This window comes from Pomacea canaliculata, linkage group LG2 (genome assembly GCF_003073045.1).
Source record: "Pomacea canaliculata isolate SZHN2017 linkage group LG2, ASM307304v1, whole genome shotgun sequence".
NCBI lineage: Eukaryota > Metazoa > Mollusca > Gastropoda > Architaenioglossa > Ampullariidae > Pomacea > Pomacea canaliculata.
Genome location: NC_037591.1, coordinates 17,376,983 through 17,393,300, shown reverse-complemented (window position 1 = coordinate 17,393,300; position 16,318 = coordinate 17,376,983). Strand labels below are relative to the sequence as shown.

At 42.0% G+C, this 16,318-nt stretch overlaps 1 protein-coding gene across 1 annotated transcript; it reads right to left on the bottom strand.

Annotated features, from left to right (window-relative positions):
• Nucleotides 1-687: 687 nt before the first annotated feature.
• Nucleotides 688-6,491, bottom strand: LOC112557842. The gene is made up of 2 exons (XM_025227920.1): nucleotides 6,399-6,491; nucleotides 688-965 (listed from the first exon to the last, which is right to left on the bottom strand). Exons 1-2 carry the CDS (start codon nucleotides 6,469-6,471, stop codon nucleotides 691-693), a joined length of 348 nt encoding a protein of 115 aa, XP_025083705.1. The 5' UTR covers nucleotides 6,472-6,491; the 3' UTR covers nucleotides 688-690.
• Between the last annotated feature and the right edge of the window lie 9,827 nt (nucleotides 6,492-16,318).

Genomic DNA, 16,318 nt, shown 5'->3' with positions numbered 1-16,318 from the left:
CATGCCCTCCAGCCCCCAACCCTACCCCCCAGTCCACCCCCCTCACAGACGATAACCGACTTGATGTTGTAACGGGGCTGCAATAGGTGGCGTCCGTAGCAAGCGTCAGACGATGGCGGAAATGCAAAAGGAAGAAAGCATGCACATGCGCCGATGTTGCAAAATGGCTTTGCTTGCCATTTCTTTTTCTTCCAACATCTCTCCTTTCCCATCTCTTCTACTTTTTTTCCTTGTGCGTGCGTGAGCGCGTGATCCTGCCATTAAAGAACTGCTTACTGCATGGTGTGGAGCCTGCAAGTCGTTTATGATGTCGTCATCCTGGTGTTCTTTAGATGCTGAGTGTTCAGTGGGACTTGCTTAGTCATATTCCACTACCTGCTCAGACACTTACTGCAAAAGAAAACAAATCTGTTTCAAGAATCCACGAACCTACAGAAAAAAGATAATTTATTTTCGGAATGTCTGCTTTTTTCAAAATTATAGATGTAATGTGATCTTAAGTTTCCATTCCTCAACCGAAGAAAACAGAACAAACATATGCCAATATATTCCTGGAGTATTGACTGGCCCAGGTTCCGGACAAAGGAATTTGTTCTTGTTTTAAGTAGGACCCTTATCCCTCAAGCTATTATCAAACACCGAGTATACACCAGGCCAGAACTCCGACGACTCTACCTCGCTCTTGCTCTTCTAGTTCAGGTCTTTCTCTTCTTCTCCAGCATCACTGGCATCACCTGCAGGCTGGCAGGCCACAAGCCTACCCCAGCACGAGGTGAGTGCCGGCACCTGCATGCTGACATGTGTGCATGTGTACGGAAGCATGGTGCTGACAGACTCACACACCTCCATCACACTTGCGCGTGCAGTTCCAAGGTGTTTCTCATCGCCGCACGTGCATGCATCACCTTGCGTACGGGTGTCATTGATGTGTGGCTCGTCTCTCTTCACGCTGGGGAGGAGGGAATCTGGAAACAGGACAGGGGATGAACAGCTAAACGGATGTGAAAAAAAAATACATGTTACGAAATTTCTTGAGGAGACCGACCAGTTCCTTGTAGAGTTTTCCATAAGTCTTTCTTCAATTTTTTTCTTTCTTTCTTTTCGCAGTCTGGAAAACATATGGCTGGTATAACCTACTATACGCTTTTCTATCTTAATTGTCTTAATATTTGTTTCTTTTTTTCTGCAAAATTAACTGCATCTGCTATTATGTAAACACAGCTTGGCACACACAGCAATTACTGTGACTGCACGCGTCTCATTACGGCCCCGAAACCACAGGATTTATGAGACAGTTTGGGGTTTTGCTGGTGTTTTTTTTTTTTTTTTTTTTGGTGCGGGGGTTACTCCCTTTTTTCCGCCGACCGCATTTAATATATTTTCTTGAAGCTTGTGCACGTTAAAATGGAGTGGCCAGTTCACAAAAATCTTCTTGGACTTCCCGAGCACAACCCTTGCTTACACAAAAAGAGAGGCTGAGTGGAGAATATGTTTTTTTCTACGCTAACCCCGCAGTAACCTGAGAGTTTCTGGCACTAATCGGAAACAGTTTAATCACAGTCATCACAGGCAATTAAACTATTAAACTAATCTAGGAAATTTAAACTAATGTGTGGCGTGTAAACTAATCTCTATAATTTCTACTAATATCAGGTTGTTAAGCTAATCTGGGACTGTTAACTTCGGCAGTAGCTAAAACAGTGCAGATGACTGATTTACACTTCACTGAGAGGAGACACTTTACAGATGCTTCAGCTCGTTTTCACTAACATTAAAAAAAAAAAAGTGTGTAAATAAGGAACTGGCAATAACCTGAGAAGAGACAGGTTAAACAGAAGCAGCTTATAGAAAGATGCACAAAGCAGCGGGACTGTTTGGTTACATGCCCTCTGCCTTGTCTACAGGTCTGAACGTTTCCGTCTTGCTGCAGTGAGCACGTGCAGACTGAGATAACCTTCAGTCACCATCCCGAGGTCATTTCTATTTTAAGACATGGAGGATCAAGGATGCTCTGCCGCATCAGCAGCGCGTGCAGTCTGTTAGTCTCCAGGGTGCGCGTGCGGTCTGTTCAGGAACAGCTAAACTAAAAACTCATGATGATGATGAGGAGGATGATAAGAAGAAGGAGAAAAGAAAAAGAAGAAGAAGAAAAGAAAAAGAGGAAGAGATATCTGTTGTTTCTCTAGATACATGTCCCCTCAAAAATCAGTTTTACCCCTTTATAACACCTGACCATAACCCTAACCATGTATACTTCTACCTTGCTCCCTGAAGCACAATTACCCAAACACAAGCTCATACGCAGATGCACCTATAAATCCGAGCACAAGCACTCAAACTGAAATACACAGACACACACATACTTATATACAGAAACATATCTCCTCCTCCCCTCCAAAAGAACTACCGAGGGCCGCAACAAATATGCGAGAGTGCAAGTGTCTACCTTATGTCTGTGCAGCGACCCCGTGTCTAACTTGTGCATTCTGTGCTCAAGAGTTCATAAAAAGCCAGAGAAAAAAATAAGTTGAAGGTTCTTTTTTAAGAGAGAGAAATTGGAAAGGTCAGCGGAACATGGCGGAACATGATATTATGACTTCCGCAACTGTCTGTGGTGAAATCACATGCTAGCAAGTAGATGGCGCGGTTAGCAGCCACAAGGTATCCCAGGCTGCAGTGGTTTGTCTGTCATGCCACATCAAGCTTCGCCTTCCAGATGATGAATGTCACATCGCCCTTCACCTCTTGTTGCCACAGACTACAACGACTTCGACTACATCCACTCCATCCGTCCACAACATTTTGTGACAAATGTCTTCAATGTTTATTCATGTCGATTCTCCTTGTGTCATCATGACTGTATGTACTTTCTCAACATAAATCATGTTTACTCACAGTGAGTCAGTGCCGCACACATCATGGTGCACATCATCCCCCAGCCGCGCCATCTTGCTACACGCAGCGACAGGAAATGGGGAGATAAGAGCATTACGATGTTTAAAGCAATAATATCATCCTCTTCCCGGAAGCTGCTTTAATTTTAAATAAAAAACACATTATTGGGATAAATAATCTTTATTCAAACAAACACCGTAAGGAACAAGTATATTCGTTCATTTTAGTAAACACTAGTGTGTCTGCAAGTAGCGCTGACTATGAGGACAAGTGCTTTTCTTTAATACTAACTCTGTATTTGTTAAAAGTGTTTATATTTTCTAACTGGAATGCCTTTGTTTTAGCAATCAACGGTTTTATATTCTTGGAGCAACATAAGATTGAAGGAATGCCTAACCATTTTTTGTGTGGATTCTAGATTTAAGAAGACAACGGACATTGAGAGAGTGTTTATGGAGTGGAGCATATCTCCTTTGCCTAAAAAAATCACCCTCAGACTGTTTTGGTTCTCCATCCACCCCGAAATCGTACACACACAATTTTGAACAGTCTGTTTATTTTCCTCCGCGTTTTGTTGCCTCGTAGTATTATTTTACAATATATAACATCTTAAATTCTTTTTTACGACCACGATATGAAAGGCATCCATTTCCAGGTAGTAGTTAAGACTTATGACTTACCTGCTGCATTTTGTATAGTATATACAATCATGAAAAGAATTGTACGGCAGAAACACTGCGGAGCCGTTTATAGGCAACAGACGGAAAGAAATAAAAATCGTTTACAACCGTCTGTTCTGACTCAATCCCAATGGCCTTGGTTGGCAATCGCTGTGCCTCGAGCCCCTCCCGTTCCTAAAATACTTCTTATCGCCCTCAGGACATATTTTACAGAAAGTGTCGTCTACAAGGCGAAACTATTTTAACGTTGGTATTAAATTGCCAGTGCAGAGCTTTGTTTGTTTGGGGTGCTGGGTAATGTCTTGACATCTTCTAATGGGTACACGTAAAAAAGCTGCTGGCTGGAACTATACACGGGTTTGTCCTGTGTTCAGGAACAGTGGGTCGCTTGTCTTGATCCTGTGTGGTTATTTGAGCAGCTGGAAAAACTATTTCGGAAACCGATCTGCAAACATTTCTTATTTTTCGCATCTTCTTGGTTAATGTAGTAAGTTAAGAACAGAGTGCAAGCAAGTCTCCTCGACAGCGTCGAACGGGAGTCAATTAAAAGGAAAGAAAGGATGGAGAGGAGACAAGAACAGAGAACTTTTGTTGGGAAGGGTTGGGGTGCAGCTACTCTTGAAAGCCGAGGAGGTGCCGGTGGCTATCAGATGTACGATTGGCTATCGTCTGTAGGACAACAACACGTCACGCAGTGGGACAAAAGTTTGTTTGGTGCGCTGTATCACTGTATCCCTGTATCACTGTATCACCCATCACAAAACATGGCTGCCTCTTCAGCAAGTCCTGCACGGTTGTGAAAGAAAACAAAAGGCTCATGCTTGAGACACACCTTGGCAACACGATCCAGCTACGTGCGCATGCCAAGTCCCCCAGTTAGATGGTACCTCCTCGCCAAACTACTGCATTATAACATTTTTATTTCCTGGCATCTGTTTACTGCATTCAGTGGCATCGGGTTACTGTAGGTTTTGTCTGTTTTAACGGCGACATTACAATGCAAAGGATGGAAGAAAGGACGTATTGCCAACGCAGATAACCAAACCGTAATAAACTCATTTAGCGTGTCTTGACGGTCTGTAACAGAAAGCCGTTAAAGGACAACGCAAGTCAGAACTCTAGTTGTGCTTAATTGATAGATAATGATGTTCTGAATAATTTTTGCTGAGAACTTGTTGTTTTTTTCAAAACCATTCATCGGGTCTAAAAAAATCAACTCTCAGTTGGCGGCCGTGGTTTGTACTCGAGTGACAACATAATCGCCTGTGATCCATGGCTTAACGTTCAGTCCTCTACGTTCAGCGAGTGCCACGAAGCTAGGGATCGTGCCAGACAATCTGGAACCTGAATACAACAGGTGGAGCTGAGCCAAGTGGAGAAGTGTGACAGAAGATAGTGGTATGAGCAGTAATATGTATCAGCGTTAATGCGGCAATGGTATGTTTGATATAACAACAGCTGTAGACAAATACAATGTTTTCTTGATAACGAGATTTTCAAAATGATTCCAATAAAAGCAGTGTGTCATTTCTTAGCTTCCTAAAACAAAATCGAGAAAGTAGCTGTTAAGATGTGCAAATACAATTAATTTATAAAAGCCTCACAGAATTGTGAAATCTACAAAGAAATACAGTACTGACCAATCTCCTGTAATTCTCTTATCTATTCTTTTGTTTGTTTATTTGTTTGTATCTTTGCTTTATTTTTGGAGGGAGAAGAGGTGGGGAACATTAGAATTCCTCCCTTCCTGGAATGTGAAGGCGTTTAGATGGTGCACATTAGTTATCCTACCATCAGATCGTTGCCATTATCGTTTAGCATCAAACGCTGGGGCATTACAGCAAATAATTCGCAGCCTCTTATATAGAGGACAAATTATTCTCTTTTTTCTGTGGCTGTCATGATAGTTCAAGGCGGGACTGGGGGGTTTGAAAGCTTAACCTAGTTTTCAAGCAAAACATTTTATAAGGGGAGAGAAATTGGTAGTTTTCTGGACCAAAACTAAACATTCTCTAATTTATGTATTCATTTCAATTTTCTCTTCAGCCTTGTTTGAACTGATTCCTCGTAGAATGAACATTTTCAACTAATGGAAAGGATAATTAAAGTGTAATGCATATCTGATGTAAATATGTAAAAAGACTGTGTAAAGAAACAGCGAATAAAATAAAACTGCATTCATTACATACAGATGTGAAGTGATTATTTATTTATATAATAATTTGACCAATAAAGGACTTATGTCTATTTATCGTTACTGGTCAGAGCAGAGAGTGAGACATACAGTGGTCGTGATGCTTTAAGATTCAATTATTATTATTATTATTATTATTATTATTATTATTATTATTATTATTATTATTATTATTATTATTATTAGTATTATTATTATTATTAAACAAAACAACTTTCAAATATGCATAACACGCATGGACAAACGCTTTACTACTACTACTTGTCATGTTTACAACAGTTTTCTAATAAAAAAAAATGTAAAGCGCGATAAATACAGGATACTAATGTTTGTCATTACTACTAAAAAAAAACTAGCTGCTTATTAAAAAATTCGATGTGATGTTGTTAATCAGTTACCATTACGAAAGACTTATTTAAATAAGAATCTCCTAAACAAATTGATAGAACTACATTTAGAATATACTGTCAATGTTTCTTAGCTACAGCACTACTGAGACCGTATCCGCGAACAATCAGATTGAAAAAACAACAAAAAAAACAAAAGTCTGTGCTTCTGGATAGGAAATGCCAAGCAACCCAAGGATTGGGTCCAGCGTTGCCTGAATTCCCTCCCCTGTCTTTATTTACCTGATATTGGTTTGAAGTCTCGAAAGATAAGCGTTTTTTCTTCCACGAATCCTGTCTTGCAGCCGCCAGCCATAAATCACAGGAAGGCGGCTTAATTGTTAGCTTTTGGCCGCAACTCCGCTTCCTGGCCTGCACTTCCACAGAAAAGACAGAAAAAAGTGCAGTTCACGAAACACCTGGAATCTGGGTTCGCTCCCAGGTTTAACAGCAAGATATCCTGGTCAGGACACGGAGAAATTAGTCCCGGCCATTCCTGTATTTCTCCTCTCTCTCTTTCTCTCTCTCTCACACACGAACATGGAAACATGGAATAGCATGGAATGTTAATTTGCGAAACATGAATTCTGTGCTCGTTGACACAGTATCGTGAGACTCTTTGAGATTAGCTGATTTTCCTGTGAACAGGAACTACATATGTCATTGTACACTCTTTTATCTGTAAGGCTTCTTGGATTACAGAGTTCCCTGTGAGTTATTTTCTTTAGAAGAAATAATACTCCTTTCAACAAAAACCTAAATATGTGGATGATTAACTTAAGCTGCTAACTTTATGAACCAGCTTCAATGTATATTATCAATGTATAATACCAAGGTATTTTGATAAATTTATTAATATCATTCCTAGCAATAGCAAAAACTGTTCTTATAATCAGACTTCGGCTTTAAAGTTCCCATGGTAATGAGGTTCAACATTTTTCTTCTTAAAGAAAAACACAGAAAGATCTATGTGGTGTTTTATATCATCTGCTTATCTTTCCCACCTCAAAACAATATTTCCACAAAAAGCTCATTTCCACTTCAGTCCATGTTCCGTTCTACTTTCAAACAAAAGCTTGCGTATCCTTGCTCTTTGAAGCTAAACAGTGTGCAACGAACTATTCTGACAACAACAAAACAATAATAACTGAGAAGATAATGCCGGCAAGCGGAAACCTCTCATAACTGTTGTCTTGGAGGTAGCGGGAGGTTCAAAGGCGCCTAATGCCGGCCTGTGATGATGGCTGTTCTGTAATTAGTTCTGGCTTTGGAGTTTTTGTTTACTACCAACAGTCCTGTCTCTTTGCGACCCTGTCACATGCCCTTTACTTAACTTTTTTCTGTAAACCGTTGTCACAAACACCAGTGTTAACACATATTTAAAATTATTCACTTTTTTTTAACATGTTGACAGACTGTGTGAACTTTTTTTCTTACTAATGCTTTTATTGTTGTCAGCTTGACTCCTGACGCCTATCCAGGTGTAAACATGTAGTTGAGGTCAATTTTATTTGAAGATAAGACATTCTGGCAGTATTGTATATCAGAGCCATATGTAATTTTCTAGAAGCCAACGTTTACCAAGCGCTCCTTCATTACCGATCACCTATTCTTTATCTCCTCTATCTCTGGCTCCCGCTGAGTGATGAAAAATGGTAGTAGAAAAAGACAGAAAGAAAATATATGAACTAGTCCGCTGCCTTGTGAGTAAGAGGATGAGTGAGTGAGTGGTGGTAGAAGTGGGCTTTTTTTGGCAATGACTAGGGATAGAGGTAGGGGGTAAATAAAAGTTTAGAATTTCAATGAGGTTAGAGAAATTCAACTAATTTCTGAGCTCCAGAAACATCAGATATTTTTAGGTGGGTTGTGTACTCGAATAATTCATGTTGAACTTTGTATTTTAATCAACTTTTAACATAACTTCATCACAGTGAAAACACTCGAATAAAACATCCCCACCTTGGATCGGGGTAGACGTTACACACTTATTGTGTATCCGCTTCCCCTGCTGTGTATCCTCCTGTCATCAGGGACTTACCTAGCGGTGCCTTTCTCCACTGGAGATACAAAAGGGAGAGGATGTTATGAATGGCGCCATTATGCGCGGGCAGACGAGGACACTGGCGAGAGATAACTCCTACCGACAGACTTAAGGACACTCAAGGGAGATTACGTCTGGATTCTTCACCAGAGTTATGTGCCGTGCCAGGGACCGCAGCCAGACGATCGTGGTCCAGGGGCAGACAAACGTGGGTTATTTCCAGGTGATTAGATTCTAAAGAACGCTTCTCTGGATGTGGAGACTGTTGAGCGAAACAGTTTCACGAATCTTAGGCTCCTCTGCGCAGCTGTTCAGTGTAACCACCTACTTCCGGTAAGATGGAGAATTCTCTGTTGACCTGCTTTGCCAGTAGAGTATGAACCAAGCCATAACCCTGTTCCCGCCTTACTCTAACCATTTCTCAGACCTCTTATCCGCTTACATCCCAACCTATTCCATGACAAGAATGAAAACGTTGTGTCGACATAAAAGCTGACATTTAAGCACCTGAATTTTAAACTTTAAACCGTAGTTCCTCTTCTTGGTTTCTTTCTTTTGCACTTGCTATTTATGTATCCCTTCTAAGACTTCTGACGACTCCATCTCATCCACATCTCCAATAATCTTAATGTTGGTCGAGAAAGATAATTGAAAACAGAAATGCTCGTCGTCAGCAGCTTAGTATGCTTTAAAGACTCCTTGCAAACCACTAATTAAAAAACGATTTTTACAAAAAGTTGCTTTTCCTCTACCGGTGAAATGTCGCTACGGTAAAATACAGGATGTGATGTTGTCTGATGCCGAGAGCTAATCATTTGGTGGACACAGCATGGCTGACAACCTGAGACAGTAAGTTTCGATCATTTGTCAAACTTTAGTTTCAGAGAAATCGCGATGTTGCTTCTTAAACAAGAGGACCTCAGCAACATTTCTTTCTTACCTAATATATAGCTCACGCACTGTGTTTATGTTCGTCTGTCTAGTCACAGTTATTGTGTACAGTACTTTACCCCGAAAATAACAGAAGAATGCTCCGCCACCATTAGTAATCTAATTAAAGGCTGGCCGGTTCGTGTTTCATATAAGGCTAGCGACTTTTCCAGCCAAACTATCGGTTCCAAAACTGATTTTCTCCCTGCGTCGCAGTTAAGGAGGTTGGAACGAGAAACATCTCTAAAGCTATGGCTAGACTCCTCGCCAAGAGAAGGGCCAGGATGACCCAGACAATTTAGCCATACTTTCTCATTTGGTCTCTAATGCTGACGGGGAAGCTTCTAGAATTTATAACTCTCATGTGGTTTCACGTAAAAGCGTGGAGCAGATGGGACCGGCAGTTATTGGAGTTCTCGCTTAAACAGCACATTGGAAGTTCATACCCATACCGTCCACACACGTTGTTATCAAGGAGATAGCTACTTCTTATCGGTAAGCTAAATTGTTAAAGATGTTCCCCTTTCATGTGACTACGGAACGTTTTGAGTCATGTTGGAAACGAGAAAACTGACTGAAGTCTCACGTGACACTTGTAAACACTTTACAAAGTTTTTCACGGATTGATGCTGTCAGGCGAGATCATTAAGATATAATATATCTTATAGTATAATCGAGTCGAGAGTGTTGTGAGTCGATTAAACCGCTTCATTTATAACTGACTCAACTATCAACAGATGCGGAGTCAGATGCGAATCACAGCAAGGAGAGATAACACTTGCATGGTACTGGCAATGTCCACAAACTCCCAAAGGGTAGACTGTTAAAGGGGCAGACTTCTGAAAATAAGGGTATTTTTTTTTTTAATGGCATAAAGAGGATTGTTATACTTTCTTAATTTCTTTAGTTTTGAAATTGAGTCCAAGTGGTAAACTAATTCGTATCGGTGGTGCACTTGACTATGGTAGTAAAGGTTAAATTACAGAATGACTTTAGGTAGCCACATACACTCCTCAGTGCCTACAAACATCCATGGTGTGTCGAGTGTCTAATACGTTCAGAATTCTGTCACGTGACATCGTGGAGCATGCTGTGAACGTGGGAACAGAATGAGGAGTGTGTAGGTGTGGGCTACAGCTCATGTCTAGTCCTGTTATGCACGTTGCACATCATCTTATGAGCGTCAGCGGCAAGTGTTGGGTGGTGTAGAATGCACTTTGACTACCCGCCAGTGTCACGTGGACAGCTGACGTTCCTGCTGCAGTTCCTTCTGTCTTATTGTCTTATTTCCTCTCATCATCACTGACATATCTACTCTTATGTCACTGACTAGCCCCCTTAGTCAATTGTGTTCACGGACAATGAGAAGATAATATCATGACAACAAGTGCAGGCACTTTTTTTGAAGAGTGTAGCTTTGACTCCATTATGTTATGTTTTTGGATGGATCTTTCTCTCCATGCCTGCTCCACTATGATTCTACATAAAAAGAAGGACTGAACAGCCAGCATATAATATGAAAATGAGATTCTCCTCGTAAAGTTTCCAATTCCTTCATTTTCCCTTTTCCTACTTGTTGTATGCGCGTGTCATGTCAGTGAAGTAGCCATTTATTTCACCCTAACAGCAACCTTGCTGTAGTTGTGGCTGGAAGACCTCATCGCCCGCACCACCAGAGGCACATCAGCTGATAAGGTCTCAGCAAGACTCCATGTTGTGCACGAGGAGGGCAATGGAGCAGGAGGCAAAGGCCTGTTCATCATGTGTCGGGGATTCCCCCCACTGCTTCCCGACAGGCTCTGTATGGCGTTTCTTTTCATCTACTCCCTTGCCCTCTGGTACTCGAGGGAAAGTTTGGCATGCCAATTCACCTGGAGTAGGGGGAAAGTATGCGACCTACATTGGCTGACCCCATTGTTGACATAATATGGAGATAGGATGGGAACGGAAGTCAATTTTCTCCGGATGGAATAAAACCAGCCCGTTCTAATGAATAAACAACAAATAAATTAGCTCTTCTTTAGTAGGGTTTGGTTAACTAACTTTATTCTTTCTCGACGCCTTTCATAAAAAAAACAACAGTAAGTAGAAACTTTGTTGTTGTTTTTTTTTTGTTTTTTTTTTTTTTTTTTTTTTACAATTATTGAAATTTTATTTAAAAACTGAGTGACGTATAGCGAGAATAAAATACTTCAAGCACGCTAACGAACGCACTATCTTAGGGAGTCCTCACGCTCAGATAAACTATTTACACTCCCGCACGCGCGCACACACATAAACTCTGTCTCTCTCTCTCTTTCGCATACTCTCATACACGCAGAGACACAAACAATCACAGGTAGGTGGACAGAAAGATGAGAGGAAAAGAAGAAAAGAGAAAAAAGAGAAGAGAAACAGCACTGGCTGGGGGCTAACTGATTGCATCTCGGGTCATGACCCAGGATCAACTGTAGCAGCCCTCGTACACAACCTTTCAGAAGGCGACACCTACGTGGTGGGCGCGGCTCTCCAGGAGATCGGGGAAATAAGAGGATTTCTGTCATCCGAGATAAAGGTTAAACCAGCTCGTCTCGACCACAGGGCCTGGTCCAGACAGTGTTCTTGCTGATTGCAAGACTTTCTCATCTCACGCTTGTCTATCATGACCTTTACCGGGTGGAACAGATGCGGGTCGCTGTCGAAGCGTTTTGTCGCGTTTGAACTCCGGTAGCTCGTGAAACAATGGAAGAGGGTCTTGGGTATAGTGAGTGGTAAGGTGTGTCTTCTAGTCAATAGTTGCCTGAGTTCGTATATCATTAGCCTGAAAAAAATTCAGAAAGACAATAGTAATCGATGTGTTCTTTATGAACACGGTACATAACAAATAAAAACCATAACACCTCTGCCACGTCAGCTCTGCCATTATATATATATAAAATGTGCTTGTGAATTTTATATATATGAACGGTGCGCAGAGTACAGTAACGACATATCCACATTACAAGTTGTTGTGTCTGGCTCCATGATGTCACCGGGGGTCAGCGCTGCAGCTTGGGGTCTGAACGCTGGCAGCTTCTGGTCAGAGGTCAAGAGATGATGCATGCAGCTGAAGACAAGAGGATGAACAATGATAGAATAATGGAGGATGGGTCTAATTAAGGGTGTTTGCACAGCATGCTTTAAAACTTGCACAGCTTCCTGTCTGGTTTCGGAGGTGAATCACTGCATGCTACTTCCTGCCTAGATGTCGCTAGCAACTGCTACGTGTGATGTTTCCGGTGTCAAGATCACCATGGAGCTGTCAGACGATATGTTCAAATCCTGACTTGCCAGCTGTTATCCCCCTCGTTTGTCTCAATTTATAAATAACAGAACACAGTTACTAGCTTATCTTATCTCTCAATGTAGGTTCAAATTATCTTCAGATAATAAAATTATAAGTAAAAATAAATAATATTCTAACGAAATGAGCATTATTCCTATAGACGTGCAGTTTTCTGTCTCTCCTACTCGCGCAATGCGTGTGTGTGTGCTTAAAAGATTTTCTATCAACACAAAATGCCCACAGAAGTTCCATGGATTCTGACATAACTCACGTGCTGTGTAGGCTGGTTGTCACACGTAAGTCGAGCTCAATTACCTGTCAAACAAAGTTTACAAACGCACCATTACCACAGGAGCAGAGGTGCAGCATGACCTGACGGTTGGCTAACCCTCTGGTCGCTCCCAGAGGTGGGATGAGAAAGGTCAGTGTATCCGTGATGACGTTAGTGATAACAGATAACAACTCTTACCCTCGCAGTCATAATGACAATGAGCGGTTATCAGTGCGTGAGACACACGTGAGAGTGTGTGTACCTCTTCGAGGGATTGTCCTTCTGGCTAAAGTCGCGTGTGTGTGCGTGAACGTGTGTGTGTGTGCTGGTTTTATACAATTTCAGTTTTATGTAAAAATAATCTTTGTTAGAAAAAACGATTTCAAGAGTGGGTTACACAATACCTTTGTCTGAGGATCGGTCCAGTCAAAGCTAATGTTGAAATGAAGGATGGCAAGTACTAGCGACCTTTCTGTGACCCCATCTTACTGAGTGAGTGTGTGTTTTCTGTGCGTGCGCCTCTCTGATTGCATCTGTGCATATTTGTGTGTGTGTGTGCGTGTGGCTGTGTGCATGTGAGTCCTTCAAAGCGGTATGATCAATTAGGGTAAGACTATTTGGCCAAGCACAAATGAATGCTCTTGACCCCGTGGGTTTGTGACCGTAATGGCGGAAAACACTTCTTCAACCATCAAGTAGGGGGCAGCACCCATTTCCTCTTCCTGTGCAAAAACATAGCGCAAAGATATGAATGTACAAAGAATGAATGATCGAATAAATGACTGAATGAATACTTGCGTAAACATCATTCTATTTTAACCTTTCCGAATAAAGCCAAAGGATTGACGTCTTTTGCCAGAGATAGACAGGCTGGTCCTGCAGAAACCGGAAGGGTGACCAGCAGCTCCATTACGCATGTCAACTGGCACGTACCAGCTTCAAGTATTGAGATGTTCTGATCATGTTTTAAAGCCTGTGGCTTGGAATGAGTACAGTTTCCTGGGAACAAACATGACACTGGGGGTCAAGAGTTTGTTTGTATCAAGACTCGAACCTTCACTTCAAATAATATACGTAACAATGTCCTTAAGACACTGGAGGGGATGGGGATACCTAGTCTGTGAAGAATCGCTTTGTTTCAACAAAGTGTTTCACTGCTCATTATAGTGGCTGCTGGGGGAAGGCAAGCATCTGATGGATGAATAGTTTACTTGCTTTATGTTTGATAAGACAGTTAATACATAATTTTCTTGGAGGAATAGGCGTTACACCTTGTTTAAATACTGATGTGGCACCTGAAGATGTAGCTGTGGAGCCAAACTCTATAAAAAAAAAAAATTAGCGGTTAATTTTGTCCGTCAGATTGCTGTTCATCGTGTACACATATATTTCTGTTGCCTAGGAACAGTAAAAGGCCGTAACCCTGACCTCAAACATACCTTCCATCAGTTTTCACGTCTCTAATGTCATCTGTGCGTGAGTGCGCGTGTGTGCGCATGGTGACAAGAAACAAGAAAGCAAGAGAGAAGAGCAACTGCCACCATAAAGTTTTTTAGCCTCGCTTGCAGCACTTGATGTAGGAGCGGGCGGTAACCAGCCTCAGCCGCCAGCACTTGTGTAGGGGGCTGAGATGGCAGGAAAGATAGGAAGCAAAATATTTAGGAACGAGAGGTGAGGCGGAAGTCCGCAAGCGACATCTTGACTTGCGTCACCGCCACGCGAGTGACGACCTGATGTGACGTCATCAGATGTAGGTCAGTGGCACAGGAAGTGGTCCATCGAGGTGCGTGGTGCACACCTACAGGGCCGGTAACTCTCGTCTTGCAGCGGGAAATTACGTAGGTATGCCCCCAGGTGGCGTAGCGCTGATTTTATGTGCTTCTATTTTTAACTCGCGAGAGATTTCCTTGCTGATACTCAGCTCTAGTTCTCTCCCTTTGTGAGTGTGGGTGAGGGGTGTGAGTTCTTGAAATTTTAGTCCCTAAAATAGGAATCAAAAAGTACAGCATGATGAGCAGGACAAAGCTTATTTCTTCTTCCACTTTTATTATCGAGTGAGCAACGTATCTTTCAATAATTCCGTCAAAGCACTCGAGGGTACGCGTAGTCAAGACGTGAAATGTCACTTGAATGAATTGTTTGTTGAAGGAAATATCCGGTGGACAGTGTAAGTGGTTCATCGTGTCTAATGCCAACCCACTCCAGTTACCTTTTCTGAAAGATCGGTTTCCTTGATAAGGGAGTTTCCTAGCCATCGACTCAGTGAATCTTAAACGTTGGGCTTCTTTCAAGGTTTTGTAGCTTTAAAAAAAATGGAAAGAAAAGGAGTGAGAGAAAGAATGAATGTAAGAAACATCGTTCTGTCTAAACTTTGTGAAGGACATTCATCAGATAACACTGAGGCTTAGACAGAGGGTTGATTAAAGTAAGACAAGAATTAATGATGTAACTATCGCATGATGTCACCGTCGTTGTCGGCACACAATTAGTGCAGTGTGGTGAGAGCAGCTGACTGTAAACAGCTCTTCACGTGTTGTCCACGTGCTGCAATCACGTGAAACTTAGCAGACACAGAACTGATCTGTGACTGCCACCAACTCGGACAAACTGGAACAAAAAACTGATTTATTAGTCTGGCTTGCCATTCTCATGCAGCCACAATGTAGTACCTCGAATTATTTAGCAGGGTCTGAGTTCAAAAGAAATGTGATCAAAGCCATTGTGCAGGATGTGACCCACTCACCCTGACGCGTACCTACCTGTGATCCATGGGGCCGTGAGCGAGGGCGAACCATTCACGATCACAGCAAGACCGCTGCCACCCTGAGGCAGGGGGCAGTGACGTCACACCACATTTGAAAAGAGTTCAATCGGTTGTGTGGGGCCATAACCGGTCGGCAAACTGTCAGAGTGATGCAACACCTCACAGTACACCAGCCTCCTGGGTACCAGGCCAGACTAGAAGGTCATCTGAAGTCTGAACGATCCATCTGTAGTGTCAGCGGGGAACGAGACTTCCAGCTGTGTTGTTGGACCCTTTCTTCGGTCGTTTCTTTTGTTCCTTTTTCCTTCTTGCCTGTCTTTATTTTTTATTTATTTTCCTGTCACCATAAGGTCACCTTTAAAAACAAAGATCCACTGTAACATCAGATAAAAAAAAATTCACTGAACTGCAGGATAAGAGTATCCCATTCACGAAGATGGTCATATTAGTAGAAATGTCGGCACACCTTAATTAAAAAAAAAAAAGAGAGAGAGAGAGAGAAAATGTAACATGTATGCATTTCCGTGGGAGAGTGGACTTCACCTCACAGACGTAGAGACAGGCGCAAATAGAATAAATAAACAAACGAGCATTTTGCAATTCAAAAAATCGTCCACCAGAGCTCAAGTGTACCAGGACGGGTACAGTCTAACCCGGGATAATCAAAACGGATTTGTGCAGGTGTAGTGGGCTGTAGCCTGTTTAGCCATAGTTTCATCAGCCATGCGTACTGTCTACAGACCATTAGGCTGAGGTGAGGCAGGTGTGATCGTCAGCCAGCGTGATTCGAACCAAAAGGTCATGAAGTTTGTCTATGTTCAAACAAGCGTGGTTCACAGGGACGGTAAGAGTC